The 26,745-nt window shown below is 51.7% G+C and overlaps 1 protein-coding gene, 1 long non-coding RNA gene and 1 pseudogene across 3 annotated transcripts in view; 1 reads left to right on the top strand and 2 right to left on the bottom strand.

The window, feature by feature from the left end:
- Nucleotides 1-43: 43 nt before the first annotated feature.
- On the bottom strand, nt 44-15,675 carry C2 (complement C2). 2 transcript variants are annotated; one of them, XM_012741124.2, is made up of 19 exons: nt 15,523-15,672; nt 13,035-13,143; nt 12,669-12,875; nt 11,920-12,105; nt 9,857-10,030; nt 9,678-9,776; nt 9,354-9,487; nt 8,199-8,337; nt 6,553-6,693; nt 5,823-5,912; nt 2,220-2,360; nt 2,015-2,109; nt 1,810-1,921; nt 1,527-1,692; nt 1,346-1,422; nt 1,113-1,204; nt 811-937; nt 645-694; nt 44-500 (listed from the first exon to the last, which is right to left on the bottom strand). In XM_012741124.2, exons 2-19 carry the CDS (start codon nt 13,078-13,080, stop codon nt 321-323), a joined length of 2,256 nt encoding a protein of 751 aa, XP_012596578.1. In that variant the 5' UTR covers nt 13,081-13,143; nt 15,523-15,672; the 3' UTR covers nt 44-320. The 2 variants fall into 2 exon arrangements, with proteins under 2 accessions (XP_012596578.1, XP_075859593.1); XM_076003478.1 differs by lacking the exon at nt 645-694 and having other exon boundaries at nt 321-500; nt 15,523-15,675.
- Nucleotides 6,997-7,415, top strand: LOC105858165 (small ribosomal subunit protein eS25 pseudogene; annotated as a pseudogene).
- A 406-nt stretch (nt 15,676-16,081) lies between the features above and the next one.
- The window catches only part of LOC142870998 (uncharacterized), a 28,868-nt gene continuing 18,204 nt past the window's right edge, over nt 16,082-26,745 (bottom strand). Inside the window, exon 3 of the long non-coding RNA XR_012919348.1 lies at nt 16,082-17,323. This is a non-coding gene — a long non-coding RNA (uncharacterized LOC142870998). The remainder of the gene's footprint in view (nt 17,324-26,745) is intronic.

Below are 26,745 nucleotides of genomic sequence, written 5' to 3' on the forward strand. Positions count from 1 at the left end.
CCTACCAGCCCTGCCTCGCCCCAGGCAGAGACGCAGACAGATGTGGAATTCATTGATTTTTATTAATTTCATAAATGGGAAATTCCATGTGAAAGTGGAAGGAGATGAGTCAAGTAGGCCGGGGAGGGGTCTGGGCACAGGCCAGGAGAGGGGCGGGCAGTGGTGCTGGCAGGAGCCCGGGGCTTGCCCAGCTTGCACACACTGCCTCTGGGATCCCGGAGGCGGGATCTGCTCAGCTAGGAGCCAGGGCGGATGTCCAGAGGTAGGAGGTGGGAGTGATGGCAGATCCTGGCAGGACAGCAGAGGGGTCAAGGCCATGATTAGAGGGGCAAAAAGTTCAGGACGCCCTCCAGGTGCTGCCTCAGCCAGGGCTGCAGGCGGAAGAGATTGATGTGGAAGTCTCGTGGCGGCGGGACCTTGCCACGGGGAGCCCTTTTGCGGAAGTTTTTGTCAGTGGCACCAACACAAGGGTTGTAAAGACCCCAGCTCACCAGGCCCACCTAGAGGCAAGGAGAGAACTGCGTGGGAGGCTACCACAGCCCCAGCTCCCAGCCCCAACCTCTGTGGTTCCTTCAGGCCTCCCTCATCCTGCCAGCAGGCCTGAGGTCCTGTAACCCCACTCCTGAGAGCGTCCCCCTTCTCACCTGAAAAAACCGGAATCTCCGCTCAAGGAAAACTGCTCCCCCAGATTCTCCTGCCGGCAAGGGAGGCAGGAGACAGTGTCATCTGGGGCAGTCTACTGGTGTCCTGGCATGCCCAGGGACATGGTGGCCTTCCGCTTGGGAATCCAGGCATGGTGGGGAGACTCACCTTTGCAGGGATTGTCATCCTCGTTGGTCCCACTGCAAAGGAACTGGTCTGTCACCACCTCTCTGACATCTGTCAAGTTGGGGAACATGGCTTTGTTTTGGGAGACCACCTGGATACAGCTTGTCCACTGCAGTAGGGGTGGAGCAGGAGAGAAGAATGGAATGAGCAGGGACACCCAGCAGCTCAGCGGGGCCTGGAGGAGGGGTGACCTGAGTCAGATGGAGAAAGCAGCTGGAGAAGGAAGAGAGACGTCTGGGAGCTGCCACCGGGGCATTCCAGCACCCCTGACCTGAGACCCTCACCTCCGTCCCGGTCTTGAGGTTAATGTTCAGTTTGTTCCCATTCAAGGCGACAAAATGAGCAGGAACACTCAGTTTATTCAGCAGTTCGCGCTCTGCAGTCAAGGAGAAGAGGGTATTGGTGCTGGTCCCCTTGCCCAGAATCCAGACTGCGAGCTTGGGGACTGCAGCCCAGTCTTTGTCCTTACCCCCAAGCCCCAGGCCCCGCTCTCAGGCACCCCAAGCCCAGCACTTACCGTGGTCCCAACAGGTGCTGCCTTGGGGTCTCCGCAAAGCCAGATTGGCCTCCACTGTACAGGGAAGGCAGATGGGCCTGGGAAGAAGGGCGGGGTCACTCTGGCTTGTCTTCAGCGTCTGCTCCAGGGCTCCCCCGAGCACTCTCCCATGAAGGGCACCCTCCCACCCAGACGCCAGCACCTGGCGTGGGTGGACATCTTCACTTTCTGGGCCAGCTTTAGCAGGGCGATGTCATCACCGTAGAACTCCAGGATCCCCTGGTTCTTCTTGGCAAAGACATCGAACCCCGGGGAGATCACAGCCTTCTCAATAAGGAAATCTTTGCCCCACTGGGAGCTGGGATCCCCTGGGAACAAAACGGCAGATTAGGCTCCACCAGGGCTCCTGAAGGGGCCAGCGGCTGAAGATAGGTGGTGGGATCTCTGGCTTCAGGGTCGGGGGCCCGGTGCAGCCACTGCCTTACCCACGTTGACCCTCCACAGGGAGCGGTCCTCGCTGCTGCGGAAACAGTGAGCCGCCGTCAGGACCCACTGGTCCGAAATGAGGGCGCCCCGGCAGGTCTCCTGGCTCTTGGGCTGCAAGGGAACGGGCAGTCTTCCAGCTGCTGCGACTCTGCCCATGGCTGCCTTCACCTCTGGGAGCCAAGCCCCACCCCTTTCTGCTGATACCTTAATGGTGACATGCCAGGGTGTCCTCTCCTGGTCAGAGGCATTGGCTGACATGTTCCCCACCCCACAGATGGTATCTGTGAGCTTGGAGACATCTGTGGGTGTAAGGGTCAGACAGTGGAGGGAGGCAGGTGAGGGCACTGTGTCCAGGTCCCCAACCCGGGCCTCCAGCTGCTCCTCCCCACTCTCCCTGAGGCTCACTCACCCAGCATATGCTCAAAGACCTGGTGCAGAGCCCTTGTGTCCTGCAGAATGAAGGCATGCCTCTCGCCGTCCTTCTTGGAGCCCAGGTCGTTCAGTTCTCTCCAGTCCACGTCCAGCTTGCCCACCCCGATGGCATAGATGTCTAATGGGGAGGAGGGAGATCACCAGAGCCCCGTGACTGAGGGGCCACCCCACGAGACCTGAAGCTGTCATTTGGGACTCACTGTGTCCAGGAAGACCTGCGTGAGCCAGACCCTGTCTCCCTCACCTGCTGCCTATCTGCCTTCATTTCCTGCCACTCCCTGCCCTTCACTCTCTTCCAGCACACAGCCTCCCTGAAGTTCCTCAAATCACAGGCATATGCTCGCCTCGGGCCCTCAGCACCAGCTGTCCCTGTGCCAGGCTCACCCACCCCAGACTGCCACCCAACTCACTTCCGTACCTTTCTAAGTCTTGGCTCAAATATCACCTACTTAGCAAGGCCTTCCCTGGCTCCCTGGCCACCCTGTGTCCCTGTCTAAAACTGCAATGCCCCAGACACTTCCGCGTCCCACTTCATTTTATACGTTAGTTCATGTCACCAACCATCTGCTGTGGTTTCCTTTTCTTGTTTTGTTTGTTTGTTTATTTGTTTAGAGATGGGGTCTCACTATGTTGCCCAGGCTGGCCTCAAACTCCTGGGCTCAAGTGATCCTCTCACCTCAGCCTCCTGAGTAGCTGGAACTATAAGCATGGCGCCAGTGTACCCAGCTTCCTTCTCTTATTTATTGCCTATAGTAGGTAGAATTGTGTCCCCAAAAAGATATGTTCAAATCTTAACCCTAGTACTTGTGAATCTGACCTTGTTTGGATAAAGGGTCTTTGCAGATGTAATCAAGTGGGTTCACACTGGATCAGGGCAAGCCCTCATCCAATGACGGGGTCCTTATAAGCAGAGGGGAATTCGGACCAGACAAACGGTATTGGTCTCCTGTCTGCATAGGATACCACGTAGTAACGCATATGCGTACAGGAAGGTGCAGTGAAGACAGAGGTCGGGTGATGCTGCCACAAGCCAAGGCATGCCTGGGGCACCACGAGCTGGTAATGACCAGAGAGGAGCCCCGCAGGGCCTCCGGCGGAGCACCTTGCTAACACCTCAGGTTCAGACTTCTAACCTCCAAAACAGTGAGTGAATAGTCGTCAAAGAATAGTCAAACCCCATGTTGAGCAATGAAACCCTCCCCCTGCGTTTTTAATGGTCTGTAAAGGGACAGGACACACCCATTGCTCAGGGGACCTGGAGCTGCTTCTAGTGTTGCTGCTTTTCTCATGAGAGATGACATAACTGAGCTTGTTGAAAAAAAAAATCAACTGCTTCACAGGACTAAAGGAAGAAGTGGATTAGTCATTATCGATTCATTCTTTCTTTGCTGTTAGTCAGGGAAGGCAACTGCTGTAAGAAATAACCCAAAGCCACAGCAGCTTCACACAGAGAAGGTTTATTCCTTAGGTCACCCGACCAATGTGGGTGCTCTGTTGTCCTCAGTCATTCAGGAGCCTGGACTCGCTCCATCTAGTGGCTCCACTATCCCCTGGTGCCTCCCAGGAGAACTGCCCTTGATTCTTTCTGCACAATCAAGGGCAGTTTTTTTGTTGTTTTTTTTTTTGAGACAGAGTCTCGCTTTGTTGCCCAGGCTAGAGTGAGTGCCATGGCATCAGCCTAGCTCACAGCAACCTCAATCTCCTGGACTCAAGCGATCCTCCTGCCTTAGCCTCCCGAGTAGCTGGGACTACAGGCATGCGCCACCAAGCCCGGCTAATTTTTTTTATATATATATTAGTTGGCCAATTAATTTCTTTCTATTTATAGTAGAGACAGGGTCTCGCTCTTGCTCAGGCTGGTTTCGAACTCCTGACCTCGAGCAATCCGCCCGCCTCGGCCTCCCAGAGCTAGGATCAGAGGCGTGAGCCACCACGCCCGGCCTTCTGCTGCTTCTTAATAAAATGTTTTTGAGCATTTAACCCTGTCCCAGTGACACCAACGAGGAAGGGAGTGGGGTTTGACTTTTATGTTCCTGAAGCCAGAGTTCTAAAGAGGAATCGGCTTACCCCTGAGGGGCAGGTAGAGTAGGGCAGCAGGAATGGCAAGGAGAGGACCTAATGGGCTCCAGACCAGCTGCCTTCCCTATCTAAGCAGCACTCTTTAAAACTCTTTCCTGAATTTGTGTTTAGTCTGAACCGGAGGAATTGTTCCTTCAGAGGCCACAACTGCCAAAACCTTAGCTAGCTAGCTGTGCTGCTGAGAGAGGAAGCACTAGGGACATTCCCTACACGGAACCAAGGCCCCTTCTTCCTGGAAAGGCCCCTGAAACATGAGATGGTGATGATGTTGCTGGTGACTGGCCTGGCAGTCTATGGAAGATCCCAGCTCTCTTCCCCTTAGATGAAGAAACTGCCCGTGGCCACAGCCCACTGAAGACAAAACCAAGGGTGAGGGGACTGCAAACTAGTTCAATCTCTGTGGAAAGCAATATGGAGATACCTTAAAGCCATACAAGTAGATCTATCATTTGATCCAGCAATTCCACTACTGGGCATCTACCCAAAAGATCAAAAGTCACTTTATGAAAAAGACACCTGCACTTGAATGTTTATAGCAGCACAATTCACAATTGCAAAGCTGTGGAAACAACCCAAGTGCCCATCAATTCGTGAGTGGATTAATAAAATGTGGTATGTGTATACCATGCAGTACTTACTATTCAGCTTTAAGAAACAATGGTGATATAGCACCTCTTGTATTTTCCTGGATAAAGCTGGAACCCATTCTACTAAGTGAAGTATCTCAAGAATGGAAAAATAAGCACTACATGTACTCACCAGCAAATCGGTATTAATAGATCAACACCTAAGTGGACATATAAGAAAAACACTTACCGGGTGTTGGATGGGTGGGAGGGGAGAGGAGGGGATGGGTATATACAAACACAATGGGCCGGGCGCCGTGGCTCACGCCTGTAATCCTAGCACTCTGGGAGGCTGAGGCGGGCGGATTGCTCAAGGTCAGGAGTTCGAAACCAGCCTGAGCAAGAGTGAAACCCCGTCTCTACTATAAAATAGAAAGAAATTAATTGGCCAACTAATATATATAGAAAAAATTAGCTGGGCATGGTGGCGCATGCCTGTAGTCCCAGCTACTTGGGAAGCTGAGGCAGGAGGATCGCCTGACCCCAGGAGTTTGAGGTTGCTGTGAGCTAGGCTGATGCCATGGCTCTCACTCTAGCCTGGGCAACAAAGCAAGACACTGTCTCAAAAAAAAACAAAACACAATGAGTGAGATGTGCAACATTTGGGGGATGGTCACACTTGAAGCTCTGACTCAAGAGAGGGGGCATGGGCAATATATGTAACCTTAACATTTGTACCCCTATAATATGCTGAAATAAAAAGAAAACAACAACGGTGAGACTACAGGCAGTGTGGCCCCAGACTCTTCAGCATGGTACTCGGCTGCCTTGTCCAGAACAACACAGAAATAAATCCGGGCCAGAGCCAAGATCCGGGCCCCCTGGCTGAGCACGCGGTGGCCCTGCAGGGGCAGCTCATATGGGGCAGGGCTCACCCAGATAGTCGTTCCTCTTCTGGTTGATGTTCAGGATCTCTTTGATACTGTCCGCAGCTATCTTGGGAGAGCCGCCCATGTTGGACTTTCCTAGAACAGGGAGGGCAAAGAATTTTCCATCTGGGTGGATATCGGGATTCCCCAGAGCTCTGGCAGAGAGGGGAACCTCACCACTTACATTGCCTATATGGGTTTCAAAATATTCCTTTTACTGAAATTTTCTACATTCCAGGCACTTGGCCAGGAGCTTCATGTACTTTATCTCTTGTAATTCTCATGCAACGCCAGGAAATATGGATATCCTCATTTTACAGACAAGAAAATAGCTCTGGAGGGACGATGTAATTTGGACAAAATCAAGAGGCAATGACGAGGCCAGATTCCCTGCAGACTGCGCCTCCCGCCTGTGCCCCTCGATGCTCCTACTCGGAAGCCGCGTCCCCCACCCAGCTCCAGCTTGCCTCCCAGCTCGTAGCAAGAGCTGGCATGTTCTAGCCACAAAGCTCTTTTACACAAGCTACTTAAATTGCTCTCCATAAAAAATGTGTGAAGAAAGGAGGGCAGCCATTGTCATCATCATTGCTGTCATGGTTGTCATCAGCATCATCAACGCCATTTCTATTTTATAATAGGCAAGTGGGGCCCAGAGTGGCAGAGGGAGAACCAGAATGCAGGTCTTCTGACCTCATACAGGTGTCCCCACACCCACTCACAGGACGACGATACCCACCGTCAGTCAGAAGGACGATGGCGTGTCGGATTTCCTGCCAGGCCACTGTTTGCATGCCGAGGCGGTCCATTTGGTTGTTCATCATGATGTAGACACTATTTAGGGCCTCATATATGTTGGTCCCAGTTCCATTTTCATGATCTGGAATATGCCAAGAGGAAAGACTCTCTTAGAAACTTCCTACCTACCACCTGGAGGTAGGGAATCACCCTATTCTCCCAACCTCTGGAAATGCAATTCATCATTTGGTTTGATAAACTCAGACCTTTGCCAAACAGGTAGGGATTTGGCATCATTGCCTCTTCAAACATTAAAAGCCTTTGCACCTTAGAAATGCTCATTGCATAACCCCAATCAAAGGGGGCTCTAAAGTCCCAGGATTCACTTTTTTGTCCGACATCTTAACGCGGCTGTGGTAGCTGCAGTGCTTCTCCAAGCTTCGCAATGCCGCCCAAGGAAGAAGATGCCGGAAAGTCGGCCAAGAAAGACAAAGACCCAGTGAACAAATCTGGGGGCAAGGCCAAAAAGAAGAAGTGGTCCAAAGGCAAAGTTCGGGACAAGCTCAACAATTTAGTCTTGTTTGACAAAGCTACACATGACGAACTCTGTAAGGAAGTTCCCAACTCTAAGCTTATAACCCCAGCTGTGGTCTCTGAGAGACTGGAGATTCGCGGTTCCCTGGCCAGGGCAGCCCTTCAGGCGCTCCTTAGTAAAGGACTTATGAAGCTGGTGTCAAAGCACAGAGCTCAAGTAATTTACACTAGAAACACCAAGGGTGGAGACGCCCCAGCTGCTGGTGAAGATGCATGAACAGGTCAAACCAACTGTATATTTGGAAAAATAAAACTTTATTAAATAGAAAAAAAAAATTAATAAAGTCCCAGGATTCAATGATGAGGTTTCCAAAGAACTTGAGTTGCTTCAGCCATTTGTTATCTGACACCTAGGTGGCTTCACACAGGGCACAAACGGGTCATGGCACAGGGAGCGGCAGTGTGCAGCCACGAAGACCAGACTGCGTGGAAGGACCCGAAGACCCGCATGGTGCATTTCCCCGGGAGCGTGTCAGAGTGGGCCAAGGGTGAGGGGAGCTGGACTCCCTCACTGGGACCCTGGACTTAGAAGCTATTACAGGGTGCCTCTTGGGACTCAAGTGCCACCAAAAGGCTTCACCCTTTCTCTCTCTCTCTCTCTCTCTCTCTCTCTCTCTCTCTCTCTCTCTCTCTCTCTCTTTTTGAGTCAGAGTCTCACTCTCTTGCCTGGGCTAGAGTGCCGTGGCGTCAGCCTAGCTCACAGCAACCTCAAACTCCTGGGCTCAAGCAATCCTACTGCCTCAGTCTCCCGAGTCCCGAGCTGAGACTACAGGCAGCACCACCATGCCCAGCTAATTTTTTCTATATATTTTTAGCTGTCCAATTAATTTCTTTCTATTTATAGTAGAGACGGGGTCTCACTCTTGCTCAGGCTGGTTTTGAACTCCTGACCTCGAGCAATCCGCCCGCCTCGGCCTCCCAGAGTGCTAGGATTACAGGCGTGAGCCACGGCGCCTGGCCCACCCTTTCTCTCTCTAACTTGTCCAGAATCTGTCTGCAGACCCCAGAGTCCATTCCCTCCTCCCCCGTCACCTGGTGTGCTGACACCCATACCTTTATAGTTGGCATTTTCTAGACTGTTGATCACTTCCGTCACATCCCGGGAGTTGTCGTGCAGGACGGACACGAGGACTTTGGGCTTGGAGGCAAAGGTGATGATGGCGACACTGACATTGATCTCAAAGCTGAAGATCTGTGCAGGGCAAGCGAGAGGCTGCGTGAAGGCCTTGGAAGCAAAGGGGGAGGGGAGGCGGCGAGCGCCCTGGAGGAGGAGGCAGCAGCAGAACGGAAGGCAAGAGCCACGCCAGCCAGCCAGCCAGGCCAGCCGACAGCCGCTGGCGGGAGGAAGCCAGGGCGGGAGCACTTGCTGAGCACCTGCTCTCTTTGACAGCCTGCCACCTCATTTAGTCCTCACGTCACTCTGTGAGGGCCACCGTGGTCCCTGTTCTATGGGTGAGGAGGCCGAGACCTGCCACCTCGCACCCGTCAGCCCACCGGGAGAGCCGGGGGCAGGACCCGAGCCGGCCCTGCGACACCCAGCCGCCCCTCTGACTGCGCAGGCTGCGGCCTCGCCACTCAGTGAGCTACTTAATTTCAAGTCCTAAGAGAGACTGTGAGGAGCGCAGAGTGCCCTCTTTTACAGGCAGCCACGTAGCGGGGAGGGAAAGCCGTCTGTCTGCGTGGGTCGCCGTGGGAAGCACAGTCACCAAAACCTAAACCCCAGCGCCAGCCCTGCCTGGCTTCCTGCCAGCGAAGGCCCAGCACGCGCCGCGGGGAGGCCGCTCTTCAGGTGTGCGCTCGCTGTGAAGCCGCCACAGAGTGCTGACCGTCTAAGAGGAAAGCATTACGTACTAAATTGTTAATTTACATTATTCCACAAGGGTGCCAGCACTCTTCTGCCGCGCCCCGTGGCCACCTCAGCACGCTCGTGTGGAGACCACTGTTCTAGACCATGGATTCCTGGAAAGGAGGTTCGTCTTTGACGGCCCCAGCACCCAGCACAGTGCCCAGCACACACAGGTGCCCCAACAGTGTTGGTGGAATAAAAAACACGGTCATAAATTGAGTTCACGATTCCTACTCGGCATGAGTGTAATCTGGAAAGACTTCTTGGAGGAGGTGGGCTGTGAGTGGGACTCGAGAAGGGAAGGAGACAGGGGACACTGAAGCAGGAAGGCCTCCTCCACATGCGGGCTCTGAATTCCTGACCCTGTCCACCATGAGGGAGGCACTCTCCTTGAAGATGTGAAAGTCGTCTCGCGACACACTCTGAGACGCGTCCAGGAGCAGGTAGAGGTTCAGGTGACCGGAGCGCTGGATTTGGATTCTGCGGCCCAGGTTTTCTGGAGAAGCATGGAAGGGAGGTGTCAGATGGCCACCTCCTTCCTGCACTGTTGCCAAGGGGGCCCAGCCTCCCCGCCTCCCTCTGGTCACTGAGCCCACTGAGGCTCCCTGGCCGCCAGGAGGCTCCCTCGATGCCCTGCTCCAGCCAGGCCCAGAGCCCTGCTGCCCCGACCTGCCTCGAACACTCACCCTTCCTCTGCTGGGTGGGATTGGTGGCCCCAAGCACATGGGACAAGGAGGTGCCCAGGGCAGGGGCCACATCCTCAGGAAAGTCGTAAGAGTAGGGTTCTGAGGGAAGAGCCACACGGGGGTCAGCCAGGGCAGGGCTGGGCTGCCCTGGGGCGGGGGAGGGCAGCGCGGCTACTCACGGCGGCAGATGGGCTCCGCCCCGCTCCAGACCCCATCTTCCTGGCACTCCCGCTTTGCAGACCCCGTGAGCACCAGGTTCGAGGAGCAGCGGTAGCTGACCTTGTCCCCAAGGCCAAAGCGGGAGCCCGTCCGCACTGCGCCCACTGAAATGCCGGGGTCAGGGCAGTGGCCAGCTGCAAGGGAACAAAGGGAGACAGGTGAGCAGCCTCTCCGGGCCACCTGGCCCCGCTCACCCACCCCTCACCTGCCAGGCTCTTCCTTTTCCCGGAGCCTCAGAGCCTTCGAGGGTCCCTTGCTCCTCCCGCCGGGAGATGCCAGAGCCGTGCTTCCCAGGAGTGTGGCGGAGGCCTCAGCAGGACAAAACGTCCCGAACCCAGCAGCCTCATTCACCAGCTGCGGCTCCCCAGCGCCACCCAGGGCCCAGCCCGGTCTGTCCCCCAGCCCCAGGGAAGGCGCTGGCTGGTGACCACCACAGCTCCATAGATGACATGTGCATGCCACTGACCACAGGGACACACCACCTCAGGCCTGGCTCTCACCAGTCAGGCTGACACTACAGTGACAGGAAGCCCCAAATGTGGCGAGCACGCGGAGCAGCAGGACCTGTTGCGCTGCTGGGTGCCGCTGGGTGAAGGTCTGCCAGCTTCTGCTACAGCGAAGCGCATGCCGGCCTGTGGCCTGGCATGTCCACGGGTAGATGCTGACTCAAGAGAAACTAGCGCCACGTGTCAGGCACGAGAAAGAGTGTTCACAGAGCTTTATTCCTAAAAGCCCCAAGCTGGAAGTAACCCAAATGCACAACGACAGAATGGATGAATAAATTATAACATGCTCATATAACGGAATACTGCACGGCCATGGAAAAGGACAAGCCACTGATACACGCAACAGCACGGATAGATCTCACCAGCAGAATGACGAAGAAAGGAAGCCGCACGTAAAAGCCACACCCTGCAGGACCTGCGCACACGGAAGGTAGGAACAAGCCAGACTCATTTACAAAGACGGAATTCAGAAGAGCCGTGACCTGTGGGAGGGACAGGAGGGGGCCTCCTGCCACGTTGGGCAAGTTTTCTGTTTGGGGTGGTGATTGCAGAGGTAGATGCGTGTATAAAAATTCATCAAGCTGCATATTTCAGATTTGTACATTTTACTATAGGTAGATTATACCCCAATTTTTTTAAAAATTGTATTTATGTTTGAATAAATGGCTATTTGGCAAGGACTCCAGGGCATAAGTGGGGAGCCATGGGCTCGGCCACCGGGAGAGGGTATGGTCCTGCCAGCATGTGGACTCTGTCTTCTGTATTATGTACTCAGAACTATGATCCGGGAAGCTCCCCAAACTCACAGGTGACTGTGGCTCCAGGGAATCCTGGGAGCTCCACCTGTGTCAAGCCTCTCACCATTCACCGGGGTAGTAACAACCATGACAAAAGCATATGTGGCTAGGCTTAGTGGCGTGTACCTGAAGTCCCTACTACTCAAGAGGCCAAGACAAGAGGATCGTTTGAGTGCAGGAGTTCAAGGCCAGACTGGACAATGTAGTGAGACCCTGTCTGTAGAAAACAAAATCAAAAACAAAAGCATGTGCAGCATTTATCCAATTCCAGGAGCTGTTCTAAGTGCTTACAGTGACTCATTTAGCCCAGATGGCAATCCCATGAAGTTGGCACTCTTACTATTCCCATTTTACAGATGTGAAAACTGAGGCACAGAGAGGTTAAATAACCTGCACAAAGGCTGTCAAAGTCAGGGACAGGCTTTGAACCCAAAGCTGGCTCCAGAGACAGGAGAAAAAACAGAATACTAGACCCTCTCCCTGCAGTTATTTGTGAGGCCCGAATCCCAAGTCTGGCTTTGATGCACTTAGAAAAGCTGGACAGAGTGTGTGGAGCATAAGGTTGGATCTGAAACTTAGCACTGGCTGCCTGGGGCCAGGCTCCCTGCAGACCGATGACGAGTGACCTGTAACCTCAACTCACCAAAACCCAGGAATATTACTGTGGCACAGGGAGCACCAGGCCGCAGCCCCATGCAGCCCACTGGTCAGAGCACTCACCCCCCTTGTCGCACACGGCCGTTTCTCCATCCCACATGCCGTTGAGGCGGCACTGCCGCACGGGAGAGCCCCTCAGAGTGAAGCCGTCCTCACACTCGAAGCTCAGGTTGCTGCCCACGGGGTGGGCCCCCAGCCGTGGGGTGTACACGCCATTCTCAAAGGAAACGGGGGCTGGACAGCGAACAGCTGGAGAGAGAGAAGGGGTATCCAGGATGCATGGGTAACACCTAGGCTGGCACTGGGCGTTGGCAGTCTGCTGGATGCACGGAATGGCCAACTGGTCGTCAAAACGTTGAGATGTTAGGTTGAAGGATGGGAAACTGCTGTTTGCGCAATCGGTTGAATATTGACAATTTCACACAGTTCAGACTGATCGATAAACAGCCATATCCCTCAGCCCCCTGACGACTGTGGCCAGCCCAGCCCCTCCCTGGAACCCTCAGGTGCCCAGAGCACTCCGGGACCATTCAGCATCTATTCTGAATGGTCCTACCCTGCAGTCAGTTGTATATAAAAAGTCACCCCTGGCTTTGTACCCCACAATCTCTATCAAAGCCTGTCCCCGATTCCTTGCTACGGACAATTGCAATTTTCTGAATATTTTGAAAGTCCTTCTTCAAAGGCAGCTTTGCCATCCCTCCCACACCATCTAGTCATGTTAAGCCCCACCATGAGCAACTCTTAAATAGAAGTTCTGGGGTGGGCGGCCGCTGCCGGGTGCCCTGAGCAAGGTCCACAGGGAGCCTCACGTTTGCAGACCGCCTTAGTCAGCCGGGTAGCTCTCGGGCTCTGCCACTGCCCGCTGCTCTTGCACAGCCGCGACGCTGGGGATGGGTAGTAGCCCCGGGGGCAGGAGTAGGTGAGGAGACTCCCAGGGGCCCAGCCATGGCTGAGGGTGAAAGTGCCACCGGAGATATTCACGTTCTGAGGGCACGAGAGCAGGGCAGCCGCCGGGCCTGTGGGCATGGGCACAGGGAGACAGCAGCGGGGAAAAGAAGGAAGGCACAGATGAGAACAGGAAAGCAAAGAGACTGTCCATTCCACACGTGGCAACTCAACCTGGCAGCACCAGCCTGGCCCAGAGGACCCCGACATCCCCCTCCCCTGCTTCCTACCTTGGTACAGGGGCAGCAGGCAAAGGAGAACCATCAGGGGGTCCATAGTGTTCACTCCAGGGACACGGAGAGACAGACAGCCATGAGAGGGAAAAGGTCATCTGACTTCCTGAAAACCAGAGCTGGCTCAGCAGCTGCTTCATTCGCTGCCAGAGAAGGAAAGCTAGGGAGTGGCGGGGGCTGGCCTCTTGTTGGGAAAAAAATAAGCAGAGGTTGAGGATGGAGCTGAGGGGGCGAAACCTTTGCCCTGTCTCTCTAATGCCAATATGATCTATAGAGTCAACACGGGCTCCACCACAGGCTCTGCATGCTGCTCCCAAGCTCACCCGCCACACACACACGCACGTGTGCACAGACAGCAGCAAGCTCACAAACGGCCACACACGCACGCACACAGCACGCGTGCGCACTCATGCACATTTGCTCTTGCATAAATGGTCTAAAGCACACAAACCCACAAACCATCCAAGACATTGCAAAACATTTTATTTAAGTAGAGTTTTAGTTTTCTTTTGGTTTTGCCAAGTGGGTTTTACTTCCTGAGAATATGAGAGCGTTGTTTTCTTCGACATAAACTTTAAAGGGATTGAGATTAATTTTCTTAGACTTTATTAATACATACGAAGATTCACAATATTTTCTTCCCTGTAACCCTTCCCCAGAGAGAATCTAGGGGTAGAAATGAAATCAGCACTTAGTTTTAGAGACAGGAAAAATATTTACAACATTTTTACAAAAGTCCAGTAGAGCCGGGCGTGGTGGCTCACGCCTGTAATCCTAGCACTTTGGGAGGCCGAGGCGGGCGGATTGCTCAAGGTCAGGAGTTCAAAACCAGCCTGAGCGAGACCCCGTCTCTACCAAAAATAGAAATAAATTAATTGACCAACTAAAAATATATATACAAAAAATTAGCCGGGCATGGTGGCGCATGCCTGTAGTCCCAGCTACTCGGGAGGCTGAGGCAGTAGGATCGCTGAGCCCCGGAGATTGAGGTTGCTGTGAGCCAGGCTAAGGCCACGGCACTCACTCTAGCCTGGGCAACAAAGTGAGACTCTGTCTCAATAAAAAAAAAAAAGTCTAGTAGATAAAATTCCCATGTTACCAAACAAATAAATTTGGGCCTAGTTCTTAGAAGGAATAAAAGTGTGTTGGGGTGGGGGATGTGCCTTTCAGTCATAGCCTGCACTGTATCAAATACGGGCAGCAAAGAAACTTTAAGCTAGCGTGTTAGTCCCCCCATCCCACAGGAGTCTCTTTAACACTTCTTTGAATGATGAGGGGTAAAAATAAATAAGATCGATCAAAAATGAAGATGAAACTTCTCTGAAGCAGGCCAGGCGTGGAATCCTAGCACTCTGGGAGGCTGAGGCAGGCAGCTCACTTGAGCTCAGGAGTTCAAGACCAGCCTGAGCAAGAGTGAGACTCCGTCTCTACTATAAATAAACAAATTAGCCGGGCATGGTGATACACCCCTGTAGTCGTAGCTACTCAGGAGGCTGAGGCAGGAGGCTCGCTTGAGCCCAGGGGTTTGAGGTTGCTGTGAGCCAGGCTAATGCTACGGCACTCTACTCAGGGCAACTGAGCAAGACTCTGTCTCAAAAAAACAAAAAAGAAAGAAAGGAACTTCTTTGAAGCAATCATTTATGGTTGTAAAAAACTCTTGGCTTACAAACGACTCCTCTCAGACACATATGCATACAAAATGGGGTTCTCCTTGGTCAGGCCTGAGTGTATGAAGACCAGGCTACCTCTGGTGTTGAGGGTTCCAAACCTGCTGGTGTCTTCTCAACCCCCCAAGTATCTGTTCTCCCTCCTTCCACAGTAAGAGATACTTAGGGGGGTATGCAGTCACCCAGCTAAAGACTACATTTCCCTGCTTTCCTTGCAGCTAGGTGACCAGGTGACTTGGTTCTGGCCAATGAGATGAGAGTAGAACTTATGTGTGTAACTTCCAAATTATGTCCCTAAAATAAAAGGAGAGTATGCCCTTTTACTCCCGTGGGCTGGAATATAAACTGTCTTCCACCATGAAGGTAAGGACAGCATCCTGGGGATGACAGAGCAGAGGAGCCTGGATCCCAGGCTCTGTTTGATGTCACACCAGCCCTGCCCACCTGCGAAGTGTCACAAGAGATAAATAAGCGATCTTCAGGGTGGTGAGCGAAAGGTGCCTTACTAACAACGTGCCTAGCAGAGGAAAATAAACCATCAAACAGAAAGCAAGAGAAATACATGAACTCACAGCACAACTGCCCTCCATGTGGCCCCACTTGCTATCTCTAAGAGTCCTTCTCAGCCTGAGGAGCCCTGAGTGCGCGGCGGGTGCGAGCCCCCACTGCGGCCCTCGCCCGCGTCAGAGTCCAAGGACCCAGACAAAGGCAGCCTCACAGAGAAAAGGAAAATAAAGAACTCCCTGACATCTTGCCACCACTTCTGTTTTATCAGTCTGCTGAAGCAGAAAAGAAAAGAAAAAAAAACGCCATTTTACCCTTTAAAAGCACCAAGCCACTTGGCCTCGCTGCCTGGCACTTCCTTCCTTCCCCTGAGTGCCGCGGCTGCTCCTTCCTTCTCTCTCTCTCTCTCTCTCTCTCTCTCTCTGGAAAATAGACTTTGTACTGCTTTCTATCCTAAACTCCGTGTGAAGATCCTTCCTCTCCGTCGCCCCGCCTGGCTCCTTGCTGGGTGCCGCCCCCAACAGTGAGTGTCCAGAGACGTCACAGATACTGTGGCTTTGCTTCTTCCAGGCATGTGGTGGGGCGCATGTCCCCACCCTCTTGCATGGCCTGTGGACCGTGAGTGCAAGTGGTCTGTGCCGCCTCCAGGTGGGAGCGCTGAGTCGGTGCAGTCTCCACACCCCCTTTCCCTCCCCACGGCAATGTCTGAGGCGGCCGCTCCACCAGCTGGGATCCCCGGGCGACATCAAAAGTAGAATTTCTTGCTGACTCTTGGTGGATAAGTAATGTAAGCAAAAAATAAACCTTTCTTATTTTAATCCACTGCATTGCTACTGATATGGGGGAAGTACTGCTCGAAACATAAGGGCTTTAATAATGATTTATTCTTTCTCATGATTCAGTGGATTGGCCAGGTGGTCCTTCTGCTGGTCTTGCCTGGGTTCAGTCATGTAGCTGCCGTCAGCAAGGGCCTGGGTCCAGTGGGAACAGCGGGACAGCTGGCCCTTCCCCTCCAGGGTCTTTCATCCCTGACCCCACAGCATGGCAGTCCCAGGACAACATTCCAGGAGAAGCCCGGCACAAGCAGCAAGGTCTCTGGAGGCCTCTGCCCAGAAGTCACATAGCGTCCCTTCTGCCACTTCCTGCTGGACGAAGCAACCACAGGGCCAGCGGATTTGATGGTGGGGTAGACTCTGGGAGGGAGGAGCGGCAAAGTCACGTTGCAAAGGGGCATGCACACCAGAACAGAAGAGATTTATGGCTGTGTTTTGCAAGCCACTATGGCAACAAATATTTCGAGGTTGTTTGTTACCAGGGTATAATGAAGCCTAATCTGGCCGAATGCTTAAATCACTAAGTTTTGGGTGCCCTGTTAAGCCACCAAATTCTTACCTAACAGCTGCCTTTAAAACAAAGAACTTTTTTTCCTTGAGTACCTCCCACTATTTATTTAGTTAAGTCAACTTGGTGTGGCAGAACCCATTCTTCCTTCATCTTTAAGTAATCTCCAAGTTTTCTCGACCCATGGAGGACACTCTCAAGGAGAGGTGTGGGCTCCTCAGTGTGTCTTCTCCCCTTCCCACCTGCAGGAGTGTGCACAGAATGGTGGGAGTTGGAGCAGCCACTCCAGGTCATAAGGTGGAAATCACATGCTGCTGATGACAAAGAAACAAAATTGAAGAAGCCCTTCTCCCCAGTCCTGTAGGGCTGGACTGTCATGGATTGCTTGTGCTCAGACTATTTAAGTCACTCTTTTTTAGCCTTGTTTTAGAAGCCGAATCTGTATCTACTTATTGACTGACATACCTAGCCAGAACTCTACACGGGGGCCAGAGGCCTCGCTTGGAGGTGTTTATGAAGATATAAGCTCAACTGCTGTGATAAAGAGACCCCAAAACACAGCAGCTTAAATAAGACAGAAGTTCACTGCACTCTCAGATGAGAGCCCAGCCAAGGCTGGCATGGTGAGGGTGGCCCTGGCTGGCGGGGCGGGGCTGCTCGAGGGCCTCCTGCACAGCCCTGCGCTCCTTCCGCCTTGCGGTCCTGCCACGCCGCTGCGAATGGTCCTCGTCTGCGTGGCTGAAACAGGGTCGCCAGCAAGTCTGCATTCCAGTTCTGAGAAAGTGGAAGGAGAGAGGAAACAGGGAAGAAGTAATAAAGTGAAATTCCACCCAACTCTTCCACTCTACTCCACTGGCAAAAACTCAGCTATGTGGAAGGCCAGGAAGTGTAGCCTCCAGTTTGTTCACCATGTGCACAGCTAGAGCCCTGATACCAGCTGTGTCAGATAGAAGAGCACGGCGTGGGGTGACCAACGCACAAGAGGAGGCCAACTTCGATGAGGACAGGGAGGCCCGTGGGTGCCACCTTGGATAGCAGCAGCTAAAAGACAGCGGGTCACCAAGGCTGGTCCCATCGGTTTTCTAGGAGGCCCCATTGAATGTGGAAGGACAATGCCTGAGTGACTCTGGGGCTGAAGACACCAGATCTTCCTTACTCTTTATTACCCTCCCAAGTAGCTTTTCAGTAGACCTCCACTGGGTGAAGGTGACCCTGGTTTTTTTATTTCTTGCATCATTCAAAAGCCTATTTTCATACCACATGGAAGGAAAGAGCTGAATAATATAATACCTACACTCCTCTCCTACCAGCTTCTTCCGTTGTGTCCAGATTTCTTCTTATCAACTCAAGGTTTCTAATATCTGCTTCCAGGAGACCAGTTCCAAAGAGAAGAAATTAACACCCCAAATTCAGCACCTCATCCCCTACTGGCGGGCTAGAACAGAAATGCCGGTGTGACGGCCTCCGGGTGCCCTATTACTCCCCTAGAGCACGCAGCAGCTTGCAGCTGAAAATTTCCTAGGAAAAGCGGCAGGCGGGACATGGGGCACTCCCACCGCAATGGCCACAGTCCACCCCTTATCCAGTCTGGACACCTGGACACGGACTTACTCCCTAACATCCTAGGATCTGCCCCCCTTAACATTCTACAGCAACTGTGGTATGACTCCCATTCCCAGACCAACTCTAAACTTGCGGAACTAGGCTGCGGGCCTCGTTCCCAGCCTTCATATGTGATTTAGCCGGGGGTTCCGTACAGCCTCTTGGTGCCTGTAGCGGGTCTGTTCTTGCCCCACCCATATTCCTTGGGTCTCACCACTGGGGTCTCCGGCTGACTTCCAGGAGCGGCATCTCTGTGTCTCTGCCTGAGGGGTGTTGTGGTGTCCTGCCCTACCTGTGCACAGAAAGCTGGAAATGCCAGAGAATTAAGACCCCTCGACCAATGACTGACTGGCGCAAATACAGGCTCCCTGGCCCCCACTGTGGGACAAGGCAGCACCACTCCCAGGTTCCCCAGTGAGGTTAGCCTCCACTCACTCACGATGGTAAATTTGCTTGGTAACAACCCTGTGCTGACTGCCTGCCTTCCCCATCCGACTCTCCACTTCCCTACCCATGTTTCCTTTTTTTTTTTTTTTCCTTCTTGCCTGATGCTGGAACCTACCCATGTTTCCTGAGAGCACCTCCCAATGCACTGCCTGCACTTGAACCCTTGTCTCCGGGTCTGCTCTGGGGGAAGAAGACTTCGTATCAGCAGGACACTACTCTGAAGCCTTTAAAGGCAGGTACTCACTTAATCCTCACCACAAGCTCATAACACGGGTTCGTCGTTACTCCCACTTTACAGATGAGGAAACTGAGGCACAGAAAGGTTAAGTAGGCTGCCCCAGGCTCACACGGGCACTAAGTGGCAGAGCTGGGACTCCAGCCAGGCAGCACGGCTCCTGAGCCTGTGAGCTCACGGCGCTGCAACACTTCTCGTCCCCGTCTCCTCTGCAGTGGCTGTTCAGAGCTCCGTGCACGTTCCTGGAGGCCACCCCGCCCCTTGCACTGTGCCCCTCCCTTACAACACCTTCTTCTCCACCCTTCCCAAATCCCTTATCTTCCAGATTCCCACGAGACCTGTCCACACCACATACCACCTTCTAGTTATCCTGCGCTGGTCTCACACTTCCCAGAGGACCGAGCCCAGGCATGTCTGCTGAAACAATGAGCTCCAGGAGTAAGATCAAAGCCAACACCCTCCCTGGTCCTATTTCCACCCCAAGTAAATAGCATCTTTCAGATCAACAACAAAAGTGGCTCTGGTTTCTCTTCCTTCCATTTCTTTTTTAATAAAAATGTTTACACTGGGTCAGACCCCATCTAGTGCCTCTAACACGGGCCGCTGCTAGGTTACAAAGTACGCACACCACCCCCATCCTACCAGGCACTGCACTACTTACTTTGAACTGATTGCTCAACTGCGACTTTGAGGAACCTTCACATACACCCCCTTAGAGCCTCAGAAAAGGATTACGCCCAGCCCCAGGCACCCCCCAGCCCTGGGCACCCCCCAGCCCCAGGCTCCCCACAGCCCCAGGCTTCCTCCCAGCCCCAGGCTTCCCCCCAGCCCCAGGCTCCCCCCCCACCAGCCCTAGGCTCCCCCAGGGCTCTGGTCCCCAGAGGCCACCCCTCAGGTCCAGACCCTGGGCCTGATCCTGAACCACCTGTCCTCACCCACCCATTGCACAATTCCTAGAGTTAAACAAGGAGCTAAGGGGTAGGGTAGGGTCTCCAAGAAACAGAAAACCTACCCCTGACCTCCTCTAAGGAGCCACAGCTCTTTCGGATAAAACTCAGCCCTGACAGACATGCAGGCCTGGGGTGCACCAGCGTGTCCGTCTGCCCACACCACAGCCTTTGCCTCACCCCATCCGTCCCACCCCTCTGAGGCTTCCACTGTCCTGGGGGGCCAGTGTCATCCCCCCCTTCTTGCTACCCATGGGGGAGGTTGCCCTGAGGCAGGTGGCTCAGGTATTCAGGATCAGCTGGAAAGGGGCAGGGCAGGGATGGCCTCTGGCTGCAACCACCCTGGCTCCTGCCCTCACCCCCACCCAGGTCTGGACTTAGTGTTGGTGGAAGGGGGGACATCACTACCCTCCTCTGCCCTTCCACTGCAAATGCCATTCTAAGGTTTTCGTCTGTACCCAGGGAGTAGAGAGATGCTCCATCTCCTTCCATATTCTGGGTACCAGCCCCCTGTCACCAAAAGGACAGCCCTGGAGTTCAAGTTGGAGCAGCGTCAGCCTTCACTGCCCAAGTGCTGCCAAGGGGCAGGTAGGGCACTTTCCAGGTAACAGGGACATGCATTCATGCCTTGCTTTGCTGCCAGATACAAAGGAAAGGGGATACCTGGCAAGACTCCTCTGCCCCTCTGTGGCCCCAGCCCTAGTGTGATGGAAGGAATTCAGGCTTTGACCTAAGACAGCATGGAATCTTAGGTTCATCTTGGCAAATCTGTTAGCTGTTTCATAACCTCAGTCTCCCTGTTTTGCCACCTGTCCAAACAGAGCCAACAGCAAAATACACTCCCCTTAAGGATACCTCTGAGAATTAAGTTAGGATCATGAAAAGGAGACGATCTACTACCCTCAACAATCCTCAGATCTGTTTCATATCTCTATCCCCACCCATTCCTTCCAGGATTATTGTTAAGCAAATCCAAGACACCATATGACATCTCACCTGTAAATATACAGCAGTATGCATCTTTGCAAGGAAAAGACTCCTTTTTGAAAATATAATGGTAATATAATTATCACACTTTTTTTTTTTAGAGTCTCACTTTGTTGCCCAGGCTAGAGTGAGTGCCGTGGCATCAGCCTGGCTCACAGCAACCTCAAACTCCTGGGCTCAAGCAATCCTCCTGCCTCAGCCTCCCAAGTAGCTGGGACTACAGGCATGCACCACCATGCCTGGCTAATTTTTTCTATATATATTAGTTGGCCAATTAATTTCTTTCTATTTATAGTAGAGATGGGGTCTCGCTCTTGCTCAGGCTGGTTTCGATCTCCTGACCTCGAGCAATCCGCCTGCCTCAGCCTCCCGGAGTGCTAGGATTACAGGCATGAGCCACCGCACCCGGCCTATCACACTTTTTAAAAAATCAACATCAAATCTATTTTTAATAACATAAATCTTAGGCCATTTCCTGCTGCTACAACACAATACCATACACTGGGTAATTTAAAAAGAAATTTATTTCTCACAGTTCAGGAGGCTGGGAAGTCCAAGAACATAGCACCGGCATCTGGCAAGGGCCTTCTTCCCATGGTGGAAGACATCTCAGAGAGGGCGCGAGACAGAGAGACTGTAAATCAGGCTGAACTGATTCTCTTTACTGGGAGCCCATTTTTGTGATGACCAACCCACTCTTCCAGTAATGACATTAATCTATTCATGAGGACCATTACTTTGGCAATTAAATTTCAACATGAGTTTTAGAAGGGACAGGACATTCAAATCATAGCAACAAGTGACACTTCACCTTTGGCAAACCAACTTGCATTATCTTTCTTTTTAAATTGAGGTATAACACACATACAGCAAAGTACACAGGTCTTTGACTTTTGCATAGGTTGTCAGCTGAGTAACCCTCTCCCAGATCAAGATATGAAACATTCCCAGTCTCTAGAAGCCCCTCCAGTGCCCTTCCCAGTAAATTTCCCACCCCCTTCCTGTAACTGAATTTTAAAATATAAAATCATTATAAAAATTGTTATATAAAAGCTCAAATCTTGCATTTCTCCTAAAATATTTCTCTTTCACTTTTAGGCTTTTCCCAACATGAAATGCCTCTTTTGAACTACAAATTTATAAAATGTCCCATTGTTCTGTGTTAGAATTTTGTTTCCATTTTTTTTTTTTTTGGAGACAGAGTCTCGCTTTGTTGTCCAGGCTAGAGTGAGTGCCATGGCGTCAGCCTAGCTCACAGCAACCTCAAACTCCTGGGCTCCAGTGATCCTTCTGCCTCAGCCTCCCGGGTAGCTGGGACTACAGGCATGCGCCACCATGCCCGGCTAATTTTTTTTTTTATATATATATCAGTTGGCCAATTAATTTCTTTCTATTTATAGTAGAGACGGGGTCTCGCTCTTGCTCAGGCTGGTTTTGAACTCCTGACCTTGAGCAATCCGCCCGCCTCGGCCTCCCAAGAGCTAGGATTACAGGCGTGAGCCACAGCGCCCGGCCTTGTTTCCATTTTTAAAACACGTGGATAACGAAACATCTGGCTTCTTCCACAAATAATTGTCACGAAAAAATAGAAGAGGAACTGCAATGAGCTAAACAACTATGGATTTGTATTGCCCAAATGCAATGTGTGGCCCTTGCTTAGATTCTGATTCTAACAAACCAATATAAAAAGCCATTTCTGAGACAATCAGAGAAATTTGAACATAAACTGAATGGCAGATATTATGGGTTGTGGTAAATTTTGCTAGATGTGATCAGGCTATTGTGGTGGTTCTATTTTTAAATTCTTTTGATGTTAAATTTACAGACATCAGCATTCACAGACGAACTGATCGGAAGTCTGGGATTTGCTTTCCAATCCCCCAGTGACGGGGGTGAGGGGGCAGATGAAACAAGGCTGGCAAAGCTGAAATTGTTGAAGCTGGGTGATCTGCACACGGTGTCCTGAATCCTACTCCCTCTACATTGGTGTATGTTTGAAATTTTCCATAATAAAAATATTTTGGCTGGCTGGGCGCGGTGGCTCACTCCTGTAATCCTAGCACGCTGGAAGCCCTAGGTGGGCCGACTGCTCGAGGTCAGGAGTTCGAGATCAGCCTGAGCAAGAGCGAGGCCCCATCTCTACTATAAGTAGAAAGAAATTAATTGGCCAACTAATATATATAGAGAAAAAATGAGCCAGCCATGGTGGCGCATGCCTGTAGTCCCAGCTACTCGAGAGGCTGAGGCAGCAGGATTGCTTCAGCCCAGGAGTTTGAGGTTGCTGTGAGCTAGGCTGACACAATGGCACTCACTCTAGCCTGGGCAACAAAGCAAGACTCTGTCTCAAAAAAGAAAAAAAAAATTTTTTGGCAACCCCTTTTGACTTAAAGTGACTTATTCACTATTAAGTGGCTAAGATTAAGCAAACAAATAAAAAGACTAGACAGGACACCAAGAGCCAGGCACCCCATAGGCGCTATCAAAGTTATCAAATGTGGCCGGGTGAGGTGGCTCACGCCTGTAATCCTAGCACTCTGGGAGGCGGAGGTGGGAGGATTGCTTGAGCTCAGGAGTTCCAGACCAGCCTGAGCAAGAGCGAGACCCCGTCTCTTAAAAAAAAAAGAAAAGAATTATCAAATGAACAAAGGATAAAGCTCAGCAAGCCTAACCATTGAATCATCTTGCAAGTTACACCTACCACTGAAATTAATAATGAGCCATTTATACATTAGTCTTTCATGAGTTTTATTAGCATGAGTCTGTCCCTTAGAATCATCATATCTACATTTTTAAAATCCTATTTCTGAGTTCAAAAAGCCAAAAACCAGACCCTTTGAAAAATGATCACATGTCAGTGCTGTCTGTTATCCTTCCAGATGACATGGTACTCTCTTTCTACAAACTACCATAACCCTATCTCTGTGGGCTGCTGCACTAAATGAGGGAAGAGACACAAATTAGCGCCAACACAGCAATTAGCAGAAAGCAGTAATTCAATAAACGTTCGGCCCACAGGGCAGCCACTTCCAACACGCTATATCATATCTCCTCTGCCCACCTCTGACCTCAGCTGTAGCTCAGGTGGACGGTTCTCTGGGAGCCCAGCCTCACCTCGCCCTCTTCATGCCTCAGCTCCCACTGGGCAGGCGCCAGCGGGAAAGGCAGGGAGCCAACACCCAGCGTCAGCCTGCAATCAACTGTGTGGTGGAAATTGGACAGACGCTCCTGCCTCTTGTTCTTCGGGTGGACAAAATCTGGAAACATGCTGTTCTCTCCTCAGGAACGTCTGGTGGAATCAAGTCCCCCTTGCACATGACAGCAACATCGCTGTCACGCTCTTCCAATGGCTTCTGGTCCTCCACGGTCTCACCCTCCCCACAGCCTCACTTCTGCTTGCTGGAATCGCCTAAATTAGTTGCCTCTACCCAGGCCCTTGTCTCAAGCTCTGCTTTCAGGGGTGCCCAGATTAAGACGGTCCCTTTCCATCCTCCTCTCCCCATAATCCATGTTCTTCCTTCAGGGGCTCCCCCACCAACATGCCAGCTGAATCTGGACTGAGAATTATAATCCATCAATTTATTGGTTTCTCCACATTCCCGGAGCACAGACTGCTCAAGGACAGGGACCCTGGGACACATTTGGGTTCCCCCAGTGTCCAGAGGGAGAGAGACATGTAAGCCAGTCCGTGCTACACTGAGCTGGGTGTCATGGAGGATCTTCATCAATTTCCCCATTTTCTACCTTCCAAGCACGTGACAGGGTGGCATCTCCCAGCCCTCTTCACGTTAGGCGTAGCTCTGGCTGGTGAAATGTGAGCAGAAGTCACATACTTGGTTGCTTCCAGGCAGAAGTGCTCAATTGCCATGGAACACAAATGTGAGGCACTCCAGCGCCCTATTTCAATGGAGCCTTTGTTTGGTTTTTTTTGTTTGTTTGTTTGTTTGTTTGAGACAGAGTCTCCATCTGTTGCCTGGGCTAGAGTGCCGTGGCGTCAGCCTAGCTCACAGCAACCTCCAACTCCTGGGTTCAAGCGATCCTCCTGCCTCAGCCTCCTGAGTAGTTGGGACTACAGGCACACACTACCACGCCCAGCTAATTTTTCTATTTTTAGTAGAGGTGAGTCTTAGCTCTTGCTTAGGCTGGTCTCGAACTTCTGACCTCAAGTGAAGCAATTCCCCCATCCAGGCCTTCCAGAGTGCTAGAATTACAGGCATGAGACACCACACCTATCTTGATAGACCCTTCTTTTTTTTTGAGACAGAGTTTTGCTTTGTTGCCCAGGCTAGAGTGAGTGCCGTGGCATCAGCCTAGCTCACAGCAACCTCAAACTCCTGGGCTCAAGTGATCCTCCTGCCTCAGCCTCCCTGGTAGCTGGTACTACAGGTATGGGCTACCATGCCCGGCTAATTTTTTCTATATATATATATTAGTTGGCCAAATAATTTCTTTCTATTTATAGTAGAGACTGGGTCTGGCTCTTGCTCAGGCTGGTTTCGAACTCCTGACCTCGAGCTATCCACCTCAGCCTCCCAGAGTGCTAGGATTACAGGTGTGAGCCACCGCGCCCGGCCTGGAACCTTCTTTAATCGGGATTCCTGAGTACAATGATCAGAACCCCCAACACCTCTCCTACCAACCCAACAGATAGCAATAGTGAGAAATAAAATTCTCGGGGTAAGCTACTGAGATTACAGAGTTGTTTATTACTGCAGCATTACTTAACCATCCCGATCTAAATGAGTTGAGACAGGAGTGTGTGTAAAGTTCACAGGGATGCAAAGAGGGGTTATTCGGTCTCTCTAGAGGTTCAGAAAAAGCTTCATTGAAGAACTTGAGATGAGTGCTTAACTACATGACAAGAAAGAGAGAGGGCAATCCAGGCAAATCAACTGTGGGAGCAGCGGCTTGGAGTCTGCAACCCCGGGGTACATTAAGGCGATTGCGAGTAGTTCAGGAAGTTTCGGCGTGGGAAGGGAGGTAGGGCCACAGTGAGACTGAACCAGAGAGGAGAGGATGCCGTACTACGGGCGAGGTGGCTCACGCCTGTAATCCTAGCACTCTGGGAGGCCAAGGCGGACGGATTGCTCAAGGTCAGGAGTTTGAGACCAGCCTGAGCAAGAGTGAGACCCCGTCTCTACTATAAATAGAAAGAAATTAAATGAACAATTAAAAATAGATAGAAAAAAAATTAGCCGGGCATGGTGGCGCATGCCTGTAGTCCCAGCTACTCGGGAGGCTGAGGCAGGAGGATCGCTTGAGCCCAGGAGTTTGAGGTTGCTGTGAGCTAGGCTGACGCCACAGCACTCTAACCATGGGCAATAGAGTGAGACTCTGCCTCAAAAAAACAAAAAAAGTAAAGCAGCAGCAGCCAGCGTTTACAGCTTGTAAGGCAATTAGCTAAGTGGTGTCTTAGGAAAGGAAATGATATGATTTGATTTACATTTCAGAAATATTATTCTGGAATCAGTGTGGAGGGCCCAGAAGACCAGGTAGGAGACATTTATAGCTCTGGCAAGACATCGGGAGCTAAAAGCAAGGAAAGAAATCAGGAAGGAGAGGCGAGGACCAATGATAAGCTATAGACCACGGTGCCCCCAAGCTCTCCTCTGGACTCACGACACCTGGGTGTCTTAGCACACTGCACTGATTGCTTGTTCACTAACTGTAGTCTTCTTGAGGTGGGAAATGTGTCCTGTTGTCCTCTTACCTCCAGCGCTCGCTCAGTGTTGGCACATAGTAGGTATTCATGTTTATTCAATTGATGAATACAGGATTTGGTGGCTAAGCATACATGAGGATCAAGTGGAAAAGAGGCGTCTATACTGATTCCCAAATTTTCAGCTTAGGTGATGGGATTGATGGTGGCATCACTACCTGAGCCCTTAGGAGGAGCAATGAGTTTGAAGAGAAAAAGAACACATTCTGCCCAGGATATGCTACGTTTTACCTAGCTTTAGAACACTTGGAAACTGGAAACA

Source organism: Microcebus murinus, chromosome 5 (assembly GCF_040939455.1).
Source record: "Microcebus murinus isolate Inina chromosome 5, M.murinus_Inina_mat1.0, whole genome shotgun sequence".
Taxonomy (NCBI): Eukaryota; Metazoa; Chordata; class Mammalia; order Primates; family Cheirogaleidae; genus Microcebus; species Microcebus murinus.

Excerpts from the sequence above, each read along its gene's own strand:
- C2 (XM_012741124.2), bottom strand. The coding sequence starts at position 13,080 with ATGGACCCCCTGATGGTTCTCCTTTGCCTGCTGCCCCTGTACCAAG. Across the intron at positions 2,361-5,822 it reads GAAGAGGAACGACTATCTGG|ACATCTATGCCATCGGGGTG; the intron begins GTGAGCCCTGCC and ends CCTCCCCATTAG. Across the intron at positions 695-810 it reads GGATGACAATCCCTGCAAAG|GAGAATCTGGGGGAGCAGTT; the intron begins GTGAGTCTCCCC and ends CCTTGCCGGCAG.